The sequence below is a fragment of the Malaclemys terrapin genome, chromosome 6, assembly GCF_027887155.1.
Source record: "Malaclemys terrapin pileata isolate rMalTer1 chromosome 6, rMalTer1.hap1, whole genome shotgun sequence".
In the NCBI taxonomy this organism is placed as follows: Eukaryota; Metazoa; Chordata; order Testudines; family Emydidae; genus Malaclemys; species Malaclemys terrapin.
The window spans coordinates 47,008,740-47,024,835 of NC_071510.1; the positions used below are offsets into that span (position 1 = coordinate 47,008,740).

The window sequence follows — 16,096 nt, forward strand, 5'->3', positions numbered from 1 at the left end:
TTACTAGTTTATTTTTACTTTACTTATTTTACATTCAATAAGATTGTCAAAGTGCTTTTCTTTTAGCATTATTACCTTTTGGGGAGGAAGGAGAGAAGGTAGAAATGAACAAAAAGCTGATATTTTAAGTGTTGTGTACTGAAAAAAAGAGCAACACGAAGAGCCTAATAGAGAAACAAATGTTATTTTCCCACAAATGACATCTCGACTGATACAAAAGGAATCACAACTCTCAATGGCTCCTGAAGATTAGAGTCCAAATCTCCAACCCGTAACATGGTCATTTGGAACACACAGTCTGTAAAAAGCTTTGTTACCGTTGCCCAGGGACAGTTTTTAGTTGACAATGCTGGTATTTTGCTGTTAGAAAACAGGGAGTGACCACACCACAGTTGTGGCATGATTTTCAAAAATGCTGACCACCCGGCATCTCCCAATAGAGTCACTGGCAGCAACAGGCAAAAAACACTCTTTAAAAAATCAAGTAACTTGTACCCTTTGCCAGCCCCCATTTTCCCTATCTCTTCCGTTTTGCCTTGCCACATCCCACCATGTTTCTGCTTAGACTATGGGAGAGATTTTTTTTTTTTTTTAAATTACTCCATATGGCACCTAGCACACTTTTGGATACTCAGTTAATATATAACAGAAGGGTAGGAGGGACTCTCCTCTCATTACATCAATTAAATCATTTTAGCAAGGCATTTCTCACTCAATTTGAACTCTGCCCTCACAGAGCCAACTCGATTCTGAAACTATAAGAAGTCAAATTTGTCCATGAAGTGAAATAGTTCATTGTTATGCATGAGACACATTCTGGTTACTTTACCTTACAAAAGGTCCTGTGGCACCTTATAGACTAACAGACGTATTGGAGCATAAGCTTTCGTGGGTGAATACCCACTTCGGTATTCACCCATGAAAGCTTATGCTCCAATATGTCTATTAGTCTATAAGGTGCCACAGGACTCTGTGTCACTTTTTAAATTAGTGGAGATATCCTATCTCCTAGAACTGGAAGGGACCTTGAAAGGTCATCGAGTCCAGCCCCCTGCCTTCACTAGCAGGACCAAGTACTGATTTTTGCCTCAGATCCCTAGGTGGCCCCCTCAAGGATTGAACTCATAACCCTGGGTTTAGCAAGCCAATGCTCAAACCACTGAGCTATCCCTCCCACCCTTTTACAGATCCAGACGAACACGGCTACCCCTCTGATACTTTACCTTACAATAACTTGAGTTCTTTGAGATGTGTGGTCCCTATGTGTAATTCACTTGAGGTGCACATGCATTTGATGTGCCTGAGACCAGAAGATTTTTCATTAGTAGTGTCCATTGATCTGTGTCTGCACACTCTGAACACAGGGCATAAGTGGTCAGTGTGGACAGGCCGCCTCTCCAGCTCCTACACCGCCACAAATCACTTTAGGAAAGGATCCGAAGTAGAGGGGAAGGAGGACAGGTAGTGGAATACATATAGGGACCACACACATCTTAAATAACTCCAGTTACTGTAAGGTAAGTAACATGAATTTCTTCTTCGAGTGATGGTCCCTATGAATATGTCGCATGAGGGGACTCAAAAGCACTACTCATTGAGGAGGAGGGTGAGAGGACCCCGATGTACTACAGATTGCAGGTAGCATCTGCTGAAAAAGCTTGTACCAGGGCATAATGTCTAGCAAAAAGATACACACACAACCACATGTTGCTGCTCTACAGAAAGGAGACATCCTGAAGAAAAGCTATTAAGAGAGCCTGGGTTCTGTCAAGTGGGCTCTCACTTTGTGCGGGAGGTGTCACCATTAGCTCATAGCAAAGCAGGATGCAACCTGAAATCCATTTGTAAAGTGTCTGTGAGGAAATTACTTCCCCTTTCATCCATTCAGTAAACGAAACAGTGTCAGAGATTTCCTGAAGGGTTTTGTCTTGCAGATAGGAAGCCAAGGCTCAACAGACATCCAAAGAATGGAGCTTCCTGTCTTTTCTGGCTGTGTGAGGTTTTGGGTAGAAAACAGGTAGATATATTACCTAATTTAAAGTGGAATTTGGAGGAAACTTTTGGAATGAACTTGGGGTGTAATATCAAAGAAATCTTATACTTCTGGAAGACCGTGTAGGGAGAGTCTGCCGTAAGGAATCCAAAGTCACCTATTCTTCTGACGGAGGTGACTGTGGTCAGAAAGGCCACCTTCAAAAGACAGATGAAGGGAGCAGGAAACTACAGGTTCAAAAGGAGGATTAATGAGTGCTGACAATGAGAGACTGAAGACTCGAATTGGTATAGGTTTCAGTACTGGGAGGACAGGTTCTATATCAAGGCCTTTTGAAAACCTCATAGTGGATAAAGACCAAAACAGTTTTTCACTACAGAATGGAAGACCTTAATCATTGCCAAATGCACTTTCAGTGAGCTGAGCGATAAATCAGACATTTTTAACATAAAGGAAATAGTCCAGAATGGTAGGGATCTCTGAGCCCTTTGGACGTATCTGAGGATGCAGACATCAGACAGAAAATTTCTTCCATTTCATCATAGAGACTTTCCTGCTATTATTGAGAATGGCTTGTTCTGACTCTGAACTTGACCTCTCTAAGCTCATCATCTATCCAAATACCAGGCTTAGACTGAGCGATGATGGATTTGGATGAGTGGTCTTGCCTTTCTCTGAAGTCAGCTGGTTCAGAGCTGGACAGGACGCCATCTGAAGAAAGCTGGTGAACCAAAACTGTCTCAGCCACTAGGATTGGCCAATGCTTTTTTCCTGCTCGATTTTCCTCAGGCTTGAGGAAAGAGGGGAAATGGGTGGCAAAGCATACATTAGCGGCTCTGACCATTTTACTAGGAATGCCTCTTCTCAGGAATTGTACCCCTGAGCTGCCTGGGAACACTAGACCAGACATTTTTAGTTTTCTTGGCATAAAAAGACGTTCCACAACAGGAATCCCCACTGTCAGAAAATGCTCTATCACTGAGCTGTGAAGTTTTCAATCCTGGTCTCTGGAACTGCCTGCTGAGGCTGTCTGCCAAAGTGTTCATTACTCCTGGGAAGTGTACTGCCAAGAGAGTGATCTGATGTCAGATATACCAATTCCAGAGCTTGATCAGCTTCATGCAAAGAGTGGTGGCCTGCTCTCCTTCATGTTTGTTCATGTACTATACTGTAGTCATATTGCCCAACATACTGAATATGTAGAGAATTGGATGAAAGGCAAAAGCCTTCCCTAGGATTTGAGTACTGCTTGCAGTTGGAGGAGACATATGTGAAGCTTGAATCTTGCCGAGTCCAAGAACCTTGAGCCACCTGTTCATCCAGATGTGCTCCCTAGCCCGACAGGGAGCCATATGCAATTAGTTTCTTCGTGGGAGGAGGGGAAACAAAGGTAACAGTTATGCCCACAGCTTCTATTTTCCCAGCAGGTCAAAGATCTTGAAAACATTGTGAGGAACGGAAACCGGCTTGCCCAGCTTGTCTCTACTCAGAGCATAAACTGTTTGCAATCACACCTGATGATTCCACAGATGGAGTCCTGTGACGGATATCACATAGGAGACCATATGGCCTAGGATCTCCCAGGGCTCAGTCAAAGCTGGAAGATGAGGTCCATCAGAGCTTGCAATCCGTCCTGGGTAAGTATGCTTTGGCTCTTATCAAATCCAAAAATTGCTCCAGTAAAAGTCTATAGTTTGCACAGAAACTGAAGTGGACATTTCTAGGTTTCCTTCGAGCTATAAGGATTGAAGGAAGCTGATAGAGCTGCCAACTGTACCTCTTTCCCAGTATGACTGACTTATGAGCAGCCAGTTGTTGAGGTAGGGAAATACTGGGGTGCCCTGGTGATGCTGGTATGCTGCCACCATGGATAGCGCCTTCATGAAAACCCTTGGGCGATCAAGAGACGGAAGGAAAGCTTTCTGTACTGGTAGTGGTCTAGGCTCACTGTAAAGCAAAGCAACCTCCTGTGTGCTGGGTGATGTCTATGTAGAAATAGGCATTCTTCAAATCTAGAGTTGCAAATCAGTTGTCTTTGTTTCGAGAGGGGATTATAGAGGCCTGGGTGACCATTCTGAATCTTGATCAGCGGATGAAGATATTCAGTTGTTTTAGATCCAGAATGGGTCTCCAGCATCCCTGTTTCTTGGGTATGAGGAAGTATCTTGAATAACAGCCCTTCCCCCATGTTGTGGGCCGACCAGTTCTATAGCACATAGACAAGAGGTAGACTCCCAGCTCCAGCTGAGAGTCCTCTTGTGAGAGGGATCCTTGAAGAAAGACGGGAAAGGGAGTTTTGAGGTAGGGATGGACAGAAATTCTATTGTATAGCATTTACCGGTGGTAATGATCTCTAGAACCATCTGTCCGACATGATCTGATGCCACACCTGAAAGAAACAGGCTAAGTAGCCACCAAATGGAGCTCAGGGTTCCTGGGCTCAGGACTGCTGCTCCCCACGGCTCCTGCCCAGGCTCTAGGCCTCCCAGGCTCAGGGCTTCTGCCCCCCCTCCTGGCTCCTGCCCAATCTTGGGGCTTCAGCCCCTGTGTCTCCTGCTGTGGCTCCTGCCAGGGCTGAGGCACCCATTTTTCAAATTGTTCATGGCCTCTGGGTACAGGCCCCATGGGCCCATGCCTTAATCCATCACTGACACTAACTAGCAGCTAGCACTCTCACCAGTGCTGGGGAGATCGTACCTACCTCCACCTCTGGGAGCCTCCTTCAGCTGCAGGAAACTCTGCAGCTGCTGCCTTCAGAGCTGGGCTCTGAAGGCAGCACAGGAGTGAGTATGGCAATGCTGCAATCCCCCACAACACCTTGGGGACTCCCCCACAATCTCCTTTTGGATCAGGATCCCCACAATTACAACACCGTGAAATGTCAGGTGTAAACATCTGAAATCGTGAAATTGACCAATTTTAAGACCCTCTGGCCATGAAACTGACCAAAGTGAACTGTGAATTTGCTAGGGCCTTAGTTAAAACCATGAAGAGGAACCAGATAAAGCTGGAAGGGCCAGTTTGAAGTTCACTGTATTGACTCAGGAGTCAATCAAAGTCTCTCACCAACTCTACCCATTCCTGATTAATAAGGCCAAATTCCCCGGTAATGAGTTTCTGGAATATCAAAAATGGTGGGATTTTTCTTTTACCATGGAGAACTCTGTGTTTAAAATGGTCTGCTGACTACAGGATATTTGCAGGAACTTTAATAGTTTCCAAGGGTAATACAGAAAGACCCCACTTTCTTCTGGAGAAAAACATGGAGAAGGCTGCTCCAGAGCCATGGACTCATCTCCAGAGAAGTCAGGTAACTGCAGTTGGAGCCTGACTTCTGCAGCGTGGAAGGAGCCAGCCAGGCTTTGTGATGGGTCTGGATGAGGTGAGCCCAAAGAGGCTGAAGCTTGATGTTTTCTAGTACTGCTAAGAGACCTTTCTCTAGATGGAGACGCAGTTCGATAAGAGGATGAAGAGCCCAAAGACGACAGATTACAAGGAGGAAAAGAATGCTGACCCAGCACAATGTAAAGGCCCAGCAGATGAACAACAGACCTACTACTGCAAGGGTAAATGTCACCTCTCCAGATAGAAGAACTGAATAAGGCTGGAGACAGCCTTATTGTGCCAAGGAACCCCAGAATGGATCTCAGACTCCATTCCACATGGTAGTAAAGTTTACTCTGTAGGGTCTCAGAACTAAGGCATCACTTGGACCCACAGTCACAGAAACCTCCAGAGGTATTACTGCGGATGGCCCCCTGCTGAAGCAGATGATAGAGAAAGAGAAGGAATGGCTACCAACTGTCAAAAGATGTATCCCCTTGCACAGTCTCAGCACTTAATTGTAACAGAGCAGCTAACATCTATATAGACATCACTGAGACAGAGGTACACAGTACCAAGACGTTACCCAGATCTCCCTTGGCTCTTAGTCCCCATCAATAACACCCTCTGATCCAAAGAATTATTTGGTAGAGAGGACTCTCTTGTACACTTGCCCTCAGAATTCTCGCTGCAAGACTTCTGTGAATAGGACTGAAAGGAAATGTCATAGAGAAAAAGAAAAACTCTTAAGTGTCAAAAAAGGAGACACATCCAGCTCCAGTTAACCTTCCTTGGGGTTTGTTAGGTCAGAGAACCAGTTTGCCCCTACTTTGGAGCCACCGCCAGATCTCATTGAGGTTCCATGCTCAGAATGGTTCCTCTGCAGATGCAGGAATATTTGCCCCATAGCCTTCTCCGTCGATAGCAGATGATGGATGCTTCAGCATCCTCTCTTGTCTGGATCTTTGGGTGTAGTGGAAAGTGAAAGCCACACAATCTATACACTGCCTCAGGGACTGACCCTTGTGCAGGCACCAGAAATGCTGGTCAGTTAGCAACATCTTAGCACTGACATACAGTTTAAAAAAAAAAAAAATTTCCAGGGCAGATATTTTATCTCCAAACTTTGATTTAGGAATCAGACAGGATGTACACCACAGGTGCCTGGAGACCACACCAAGTTGAACACAGCCACTTTCCCCACAGAATTATACAAAGAAGAGGAATGAAATTAACATAGACTACTCTATTAATACCAAAGCAAACATTCACAACAACAACTCATAACTATACACAAAGTAATGGAAGAAAATGGCCCAGACAGTTCTGGAGTTAAAAAAAAAAAAAAAAAAAAAAAAAACCTTACAGATTCCAAAAAATGTAGTCTCTTTGTAATTTATATTGCATTATCAAATATTATGTAAATTCTAAGCTTTCATATTAAAAATAAATCGTGTCTTTTCACTGCTGTGGTACAATCGTTAGAATGTGAACCGATCTGATGCCACTTTGTTAATTCAGTTTGGCAAGAAAGTTGTCTCCAAGCAACCAATACTAACAGCAACAAATGCTAGTATTCCCTCTCCATCAAACTAATCACTTCAAAGCTTAACTGGAACAAGAGACCCTGCCTACCCTACAAAAATAATCACTCTTAAATAGGTCTATGGCCAAGTCACGTTACAACATGGTTTATTCTTGCTTGTGTGGACAGAAAGGAAATAGTGAGAGAAACTTGTTTTAGTCTTAGCAGGGCTTAAATATTAACATTGAAGCAGCATAAACCATCTCACGATAAGAACATAAAAATGGCCATACTGGGTCAGACCAAAGATCCATCCAGCCCAGTATCCTGTGGCCAATGCCAGGTGCCCCAGAGGGAGTGAACCTAACAGGTAATGATCAAGTGATCTCTCTCCTGCCATCCATCTCCATCCTCTGACAAACAGAGGCTAGGGACACCATTCCTTACCCATCCTGGCTAATAGCATTAATGGACTTAACCTCCAAGAATTTATCTAGTTCTCTTTTAAACCCTGTTGTAGTCCTAGCCTTCACAACCTCCTCAGGCAAGGAGTGCCACAGGTTGACTGTGCGCTGGGCGAAGAACTTTCTTTTATTTGTTTTAAACCTGCTGCCCATTAATTTCATTTGGTGGCCCCTAGTTCTTATATTATGGGAACAAGTAAATAACTTTTCCTTATTCACTTTCTCCACACTACTCATGATTTTATATACCTCCATCATATCCCCCCTTAGTCTCCTCTTTTCCATCACACACAAAAATAAAATTAGAACATCTCCAGAAATGTCAGTCTGTAAGTAGAAAAACTAGGTGGCTAATGAAACCTCAAGGTTGCTAAGTTAAGGAAGCTAAGTAAATGTTCCCACATTGAATGTTAACTCTGCCACATTGCACATTCTTTATACTTTATGGTTTTGACAATGTAAAACAGAGAAATTCAGGTACACATTTATCTAGGAAAGCAGGAATATAACTAGGGCCCTACCAAATTCATGGTCCATTTTGGCCAATTTGACATAATATGATTTTAAAAATTGTAAATTTCATGATTTCAGCTATTTAAATCTGAAATTTCACCGTATTGTAATTGTAGGGATCCTGACCCAAAAAAGAGTTGCAGGGGGGTTGCAAGGTTATTATAGGGTAGATTGTGGTATTGCTGCCCTTTCTTCTGCACTGCTGCTGTGGGCAGCAGTGCTGGGCAAATGAAGAGCGGTGGCTGCTAGCTGGGAGCCCAGCTCTGAAGGCAGACCTGCCTTCAGAGCTCAGCACTCAGCCAACAGCTGCTGCTCTACGGCCACCCAACTCTAAAGGCAATGCAGAAGTAAGGGTGGCAATACCACGACCCCCTAAAATAACTTTGCAACACACCCCACAACTCTCTTTTGGTCCAGGATTCTCAATTTGAGAAATGCTAGTCTCCCCCATAAAATCTGTGTATTACAGGGTAAAAGTACATGCAAGACCAGATTTCACACTCCGTGATGCATTTTTCATGGCTGTGAATTTGATAGAAACCTTAATGTAACATATTACTAAATATCCATAATGAGGCCAAATTAACATTAGTATAGGAATCTTACTTTTTGCTTTTCCTGGCTTTTATATTTTAACTGTGTAACCTTAACACTTACTTTATGTTTTGTGCAGTTAATACAGATTTGCAAATATAAAAAAAGCATTAAAGCAAATATGTTAGCAATTCTGACCATCTGTTGGTTGTGAATCTTCTCTGAAGTACGTATGCTCTTCCATGACACTATGAAGTTAGGATGACTGTCCATAAGAAACTTAATCCTGCTTCTAGGTCTAAGGCTTACCTATAGGAAACGGTACAATTCTCTCAATTACACACACACACACACATTATTTCACACATTCATGGATTTTAAGGCCAGAAGGGACCTTTCTGAGCATCTAGTCTGACCTCCTATATGACACAGACACATCTCGGTATCAGCTCCTGCTTCAAGTCCAATAGCTCTGGTTGAACTAGAGCATATCTTTTAGAAAAACATCCAATCTTGATCTGAAAATTGCCAGTGTTGGAGAATCCCCACAACCCTGGGTAAGTTGGTCCAATGGTTAATTATTCTCACTTAAAAGTTTGCATCTTATTTCTAGTCTGAATTTGTCTAACTTTAACTCTTCCAACCACTGGTTCTTGTTACACTTTTGTCTGCTACACTGAAGAGTGCCCCTATTATCAAATTTCTGTTCCCCATGTAGGTACTTAAATATTGTGAACAAATCATCCCTTAACCTTATCACTACAAGACATATGTTCCAATAATTTAATCATTCTCAAGACTCTTCTCTAAACCATCACCAATTTATCAACATCCTTCTAGACTTTTGGACACTGTATTTGAGCAGCAGTTGTACTGTAGTGCAAGGAGTCTCCATTTATAATTAATCTGTAATGGAACCTTCACTTTGTTGTTCCATTGCCCAGAACCTCATGTTTTCAAAAGGCACCCTATATTAAACAGAAGTACCTTCATTACTCAAAGACACTACTTCTGTTCCAACTGGTACACAGCACCTTAACAAGCAAAGAATTGTTAAACCAGACATAAATGCAACAACAGCAAGGCTGGTAGGTCCAAACTTCACACTTTATCAACTAGTATGTCAGTGCTTTAAAAATCCCCTAAAATGTTAGTAACTAATGTGGGAATGGGCGACGGGATAGATCACTTGATGATTACCTGTTTTGTTCATTCCCTCTGAAGCACCTAACACTGGACACTGTTGGAAGATAGGATACTGGATTAGATGGACTTTTGGTCTGACCCAGTATGGCTGTTCTTATGTACACTGGGAAGAGACATACAGGAGCATCTCTCCTCTGGACTGTCTAGAGTTTGTAGAGATTTCTTATATGCTATAGGAAAATGAAGACCAAGGTTTTAAAAGAACGGGTGCCTAAAGTCCAGTTTTTAAATCTATACTTAGGCAGTAAAAGACTTGGTTTTCAAAAGTACTGAGACACCCTAGCAGCTCCTACTAATCTCAATTCAGAACCTCTGAAAATCAGGTACATTATTTAGGTGCCTAAATGGGTGCCTATTCTCTGCCTAAGTCTTCTTTGTAGACTACTAAAGATTTTAGCTAGCTAAGATTAATATGACAATTGGGTTTTACCAGTAGGATGGCACCATTTTCTTCATTCAGTGGATGGACATTTAGTCTGAATTTTCTTCCTTAATAAAAGATAAATCTTTCTTTTTTGATCATAGGTTTTCCAGTTATAGGGCTGTGCCACCTGATAAAGAATTGCCCGCACTCCAGCGACTTTGATTATTGCTTGGGCATTTTTCTTCCTTAACTTTAGAGTAGATGCTTACTTTTTTGGGTGCTGTGGTGAGGCCAAAGTAGCAGCAGACTGAAAGGCTTAGCTTTCATGTTTAACATGAAAGCATAGAAGACTGTTTTAAACTATGCTTACCACTCTAGGATATTACATTTTGGACCCACTTTTTCTAGCAGCAACTGACGTTTCTAGTGTGCTACCAGAGTAATTATTCTTGCTGGGTCAGAGTTCTCTGCACAAGCAAACTCCACAGTGACAAGACTTACACAAAAGGAGAGGAATGTGCAGTGGGTTTATCAGGCAAATTTCTCTGATGCATACACCTTACTTATCCAAAAGGTTGAGGTTTTGGGGTCTTTTTAGGGGTAGGGGAAAAAAACAAACTCTAAAAAAGATCATAAATGCAAAGTGAAAACTAGGTTTCTTTGGCAGGAGCTATTCATCAGTGTGATCATTCTGACAGAAGAGGTAGTCAAAGGAACCTCCAGGCATGAATATGCAGAAACCGAAATGGCTACTGCAATCTGAGTGACAGAGAACAGACTATCGTCACAAAATTTTATTCAATAAAATATCAATTTTTCAATCATACAAAAGGGCTAAATTTGTAATTATGCATGGCTGGACTAAATACTGCAGGCCTACACCCATGGCAGACAGATTTTAGAAAAGATTTTTGTCCTGTTGTACGCATAATGTAGTCCATTAGCAAAACCAGATCTATTGCCAGAAATTGAAAATCCCAACTCCAGGGATTAAAGCAGTTAATATGGGCAAGCTCATCTGTGGGGAAACTAAGCAATTTCACAGCCAGTTCAAGAAATCCAAACTAAAATGGGAGCTAAACCTCTCCAGATGCATATGCGATAGGCAAAGGACAAAAAGCACACTTTAAACAATGTAATTTGTTTTTAAAATTATATTTTAGAATATTTGCAGTAGCATGCAGAGAAGAAAACTTCGGAACTATGAACTGTCCTACTTGTAATTGCTCTGCATCTTTCAAAGAGATATTGCAAGCCAGCCACACAATTACTTTATTTTAAAATCACTCAAGAAATCTTTTCTTAGAAAAAGGTAGAACAATGAAATTTACCCTTGCAACAAAGCCAATAAGAAAGCTGATATGAAAGCATGCAGTTATGAAATATATTGGACAGAAAAAGTGAACTATTGTAGAGAAATGGAATGGGACACTTACACAGTGGCTCTTTCTCAGGGGGTCCTGAGGTTACTATGTTCTTAAACCATCTAGACTGAATAGCAGGCTGGGAAGAAGGGAGCCACAAACAATCCACCAGATGACAATGCTACACAGTGTAGAGACCAGCATAGCTAGGAGCCATCTAGAAAGGGTTGGGAGGGGGAGGAAAAGATGAACAAAAATTCAAACGGGAATGCTATTGGTGCATTTTAGCCAGTTAAAAGTTTTAAAAAAGCAAATCATCCTTTAAACTGGGCCAAGCATTTTCTCCCTTTCTACTGTTACAACAGTCATGCAACCATTTCATGTGCAAAATTTTATCCATGTGTTACTTGGGACCAACTTAAACTAGGTTTTCTGAGAACCTGAAATAACCCCACAACGGCTTTCAATTCCAAGGAAAGTCTACTGCACTATTTTAAAGAGAAACAAATTCTGAAATAGCTTAATAAAGCAACAAACAGTTGTTGCCCTCTCTTCAACCATATTAGCAATACAGGCTGGTCAAACTAAACAGTCTCGGTGAGCCACTGGATTCACTACTTCTGCTTCACAGCTGTATGGTGTTGTAATATCAAAGCATCAAAGCCATAACCATCTACTAACAGAGCAAACAGAATTATACAAGATACCCAGACGGTGAGGGCCAATTGCCTTTCTACATTCAAAATTACAACTATTATTCAGTAAGTTGTTACCTCAGGTACAACATATTTCTAACTATAACACACATACAAAGGATCCATTCATCAAGGCATAGAGGATTTATGCAAGTAACTTTGATAAACTCTAATGAGCATTATACACAAATCCCTTGTGTCTTAATAAGAAAACAACAGCCCTAGCTCTTAATTCCTCTCCCCCCCCCCCCCATTCTACCTTTTTGTAAACAAAGTGTTTTGTTCTCTGAGATAGTCTTACACTAAGGAAATACAAATCTCATTCTGCTTTCTTACTATTAATAACCTTGCAGTTCAAATGATGAGGCTTAATTATGTGTAGGAGAATCTGAACTTAAAAAAAGTCTAATAGCTATTCAACCTGGAAGGATACCCTACTTGATTAGGATAGCAAGAGAATATTTTTGTAGTATTGTTATTTTGGGAGTAACAAAATTGATTACATATCACTTAGCTCCTTGATGCAAATTATTTCAGTATGTACAGCCAACACACATGATGTCGGGGATTGGGAAGGGGGAAGTCAAACTCCCCAGAAGAAAGGATTTAAGAGATTTTTTTCCTTCTAACCACAAAGCACAGTACATAAGAATACTATTAGCTTTAGCTCATTTATGTTAATCTTATGAAAAGGCAACCTAATAAGTTATTTTTGATTAAAACAGTCATGTTATGAAAAATTTCTTTATACAAGCTTATTGAATAGAACAGCCTATATACCAGCAAAGAAAAAAAACCATTTAATGTATCAATATGATGGTTATGAATGTGTTCTGTATCATACAATGAATACTCATTCCAATGGTGAGTCTGCAGATGCAGTTTGTTATGTGAGAGAGGGATAATGCTTATTTATTATGTTATTTGACTTTAGAAAAGTGGTTTTCTTGCAACTGGAGTGTGAAGGAGCCAGGTGCAGGCTGTGTTTAAGTTAACTATATCAGAAAACTCTGGCTGTTGACCAAATTTTGCAACATTTTGTAGTTTGGATTTTCTTCTTTATTTACAACATATCCTATAGCTAGCTTAAGATGTATTTTCGTTGTATAAAATCTTTTATTTACCTAGTTTCCTAGGGCACATAAGTTAAAATATTTATATTTTTATGCATTTATAAAAGGTACGTATTACCATAGTATCTAGGCACCAAAGCAATATTTATGTGGTATACAGAATTAGCTGTCCATGGTAATGTAATGGAAAATAAACTTAGGACACTGATAAGACAGAGTAGTTTGGGTGTTTTAAAGATATATTCCTTTACTGTTAGATTAGTGTATATTTTTTACTACTATTTGGCTCTCTGCTTTCCTGATTCAGAAAGGATCACAATGTTGTTTGTCTTCTGTAGAACTTGTACCATTTTTCTGTCAGTCCAGCCACAGCACGGTTATATGAAACAGAAGAAAGGAAGGCTAAGTTAAAAAAAAAAAAAAAAAGGCAGCTGGCTATGGGTCTCAGAATGTAACTCCTAGGTGCAAAGACAACCAGGGTAGAGACTAAGTTTCCTTTATTCTTGAGCTCAGGAGGCATGGTGGCTGTGAAATCTAACAGGTAATGATGAAGTAGATAGTAACAGTCCTGGCTATCCTCTCTCTAATTTTGATAAAGGAGCAAAGAGTTCCCCTGCTGCTGCAGAGGCTCTTGTATTTCTCTTTTACTATATGTGAAGGCACCAGGAAACCAATCTATCTTGCAACTGTCAGCAACAGATGGTAAGGTCAAAGGTAGATATGTCGCTTCCCTTGCAGCTGATGTTGCACTGTCTACCAGAGACAACTGATAAGTAGCCCGTGGGCAATGCTCTCTTCTTGGCCTGTAATCAGTGTCTTGGGATCATCATAGGTACATACATCCCCTTTTGAACTCATCCAGTGAGAGTTCTCTTGAAGTTTTACTACTCCTTGCCTAGGCAGAACTGCTCACATGAAACTACCAGCAGTTCTTATAAAACTAGCAGCATCTAGGGAAGGACCTTCCCCCAGAAAGATGAAAACAATAGGAGTTAAAAGTAAAAAACATTTAAAAAAGAAAGTTTCATCTTCTAATATTTATTTTATACTTATTTTAATAAAATTAACTACACAAATAGAGTGAGCTGATCAAACACTACACCTTAGAGAGAATGACCTCTAATTTTTTTAAATAACATAATACTGAATTCAAGGAAGCGTTTGTGTTCTAACAGACTGAGCTGTCAAGAACATGCAGATACACAACCTGGCTAATAGGCACATGTAGCATATACTGGCAGTGGGTCATTCTGGTGACAGAGGAAACAGACAAGAGAAGGAGAAAAGTTGAATACCATTGTTTAGCCAAAAAATCAAAACAAAAACGATCAACCAGTCACTAAGCCTACAGTGAATCCATGCTTCCTTTAATCAATGTGAGCATAGCCTTTCCAATGAACGTTCAGAATGGGCAAAATGGAAGACACTTCCCCCCTCGCTCTTTTGGTATTTATATACACAAAAAGTTGACTTACGTTAGTGGAACTGTGATTGCAGCCTTTGCCTGCCTTTTACTCTTCAGGGCACGAAGCTTATCACCTTGTGTTACACAGTTTGCATCATCCTCATCACTGTACTGGATAAGTAAACAAATGATAAGACAAGGATTTTAAGTTTTACCCATTAATATCGCAGTTTTATTTTAAAAATTATAATGTACACACACACTAACTTCTTCAAGAACAAAATTTGCAGGTGTAAATTAAAGCACATTTACTTGTATAAATACAATTATATCTTCCCTAACTCAAAGTTACTGCATTTAAATGTGCAAAGCATTAACCCATGAGCTATTCATTCCGTATACCACCTGACTTTGAAATATTGGAAAGTATTTTCAACAGTGCTGCTATACTATATTATTATCTTGGTTTCTATTCCTTCTTGGCATTCACATCTTTTCCTATGCTTGGCTTTTAAAGACCACCACATCTCCTTCTACATTGGATGCCAGTGACTAAACAAAGGTATCAGACAGCGTTATAGAAGTCAGCTGTCATGGTAGGAAAAGGCATTTCAACAATTAAAAAAAAAAAAAAAGAAGCACATTTGAAATAGAACAAGGATACTTCCGCTTGCAAACTTCAAAACCTTGATTTGTGTCTGTTCTAATATTTATCTAATGAATGAAAAAGTTTAAAATATAACAATGATGCTCTTATTTCAACTGCAGAGTGCACTTCCATTTTTCACACTTGCTGTCCATATCTTTTTGCCCCCAAATCTTTTAGTATGAAAAGGAACATAGCAAAACATACAAGAAGAATCTGATATCTTGAGCTTTATTGTACCCATGGCTTTGTCAATGTCCTACGAGGTCCTCAACAGCAGTTAAAACTTTTACAACAGCAGAACATTCGGATGATTACCGGTTCAGAGTCTTTTCTGTTGGCTCTCCGGTTTTTTGCATCATTAATTGAAATATCATCTACTCCTGTGAGGATTTTTGTAACAGCAATTTTGCGATTTCCCTTTAACTTTGCACGGAAAATATCTCCTTCTGTCCAAAGTTCTGTCTGTTTCCTATTATGGAATGGAAAAGATAACAATGTTATAACTTTCCAGAAATTAGCAGCATTGCTTGCTTTGTTTCTAAAGGAACTAATTTCTAATTTTTCTATTAAAATACAGTTTTTAATTAGTTTTCCAAATTATTAATTCTAACAAAATAACAGTCTACTTACTCTACAAGGAAGTGCTGCTGTGGTCCAATTACTGAGCCGGGTCTATTTATTCTAATCCAAGCAATGGTTTCAGCTGCTGTCATCCTATAATGCTTCATAATATAACAGGCAATAAGTGTGCCAGTTCGGCCAAGACCAGCTGTGTAAGATACAAGAGAGGCTTCTTTTTATATACCTATTTTTACATAGAGTTTAGTTTTAACTAAACTTTTAAGAACTAAAACTAAATAACTTGTGTTGCTGCTTCTATGATTGACAAATATTTAATTGCCCATCTTACTAAATCTATCACTAGCCAAACTTACATGGGGAGTAGGGTTTTCAAAAATTATGTCCAATATTTGTAATGTAACTTAT

General features: G+C 40.3%; 1 protein-coding gene across 7 annotated transcripts in view; it reads right to left on the reverse strand.

The window, feature by feature from the left end:
- The window catches only part of CDC14B (cell division cycle 14B), a 73,131-nt gene that overhangs the window by 5,928 nt on the left and 51,107 nt on the right, over positions 1-16,096 (reverse strand). For 5 of the 7 annotated variants that reach the window (XM_054031939.1, XM_054031938.1, XM_054031934.1 and 2 more), the window contains exons 10-12: positions 15,740-15,878; positions 15,425-15,578; positions 14,531-14,631 (exon numbers count right to left, since the gene is read on the reverse strand). In XM_054031939.1, the coding sequence (XP_053887914.1) occupies positions 14,531-14,631; positions 15,425-15,578; positions 15,740-15,878 (394 nt within the window). Of the gene's footprint in view, positions 1-11,359; positions 11,505-14,530; positions 14,632-15,424; positions 15,579-15,739; positions 15,879-16,096 lie in introns of all 7 variants that reach the window. The other 2 variants (XM_054031936.1, XM_054031937.1) reach the window with 1 other exon arrangement.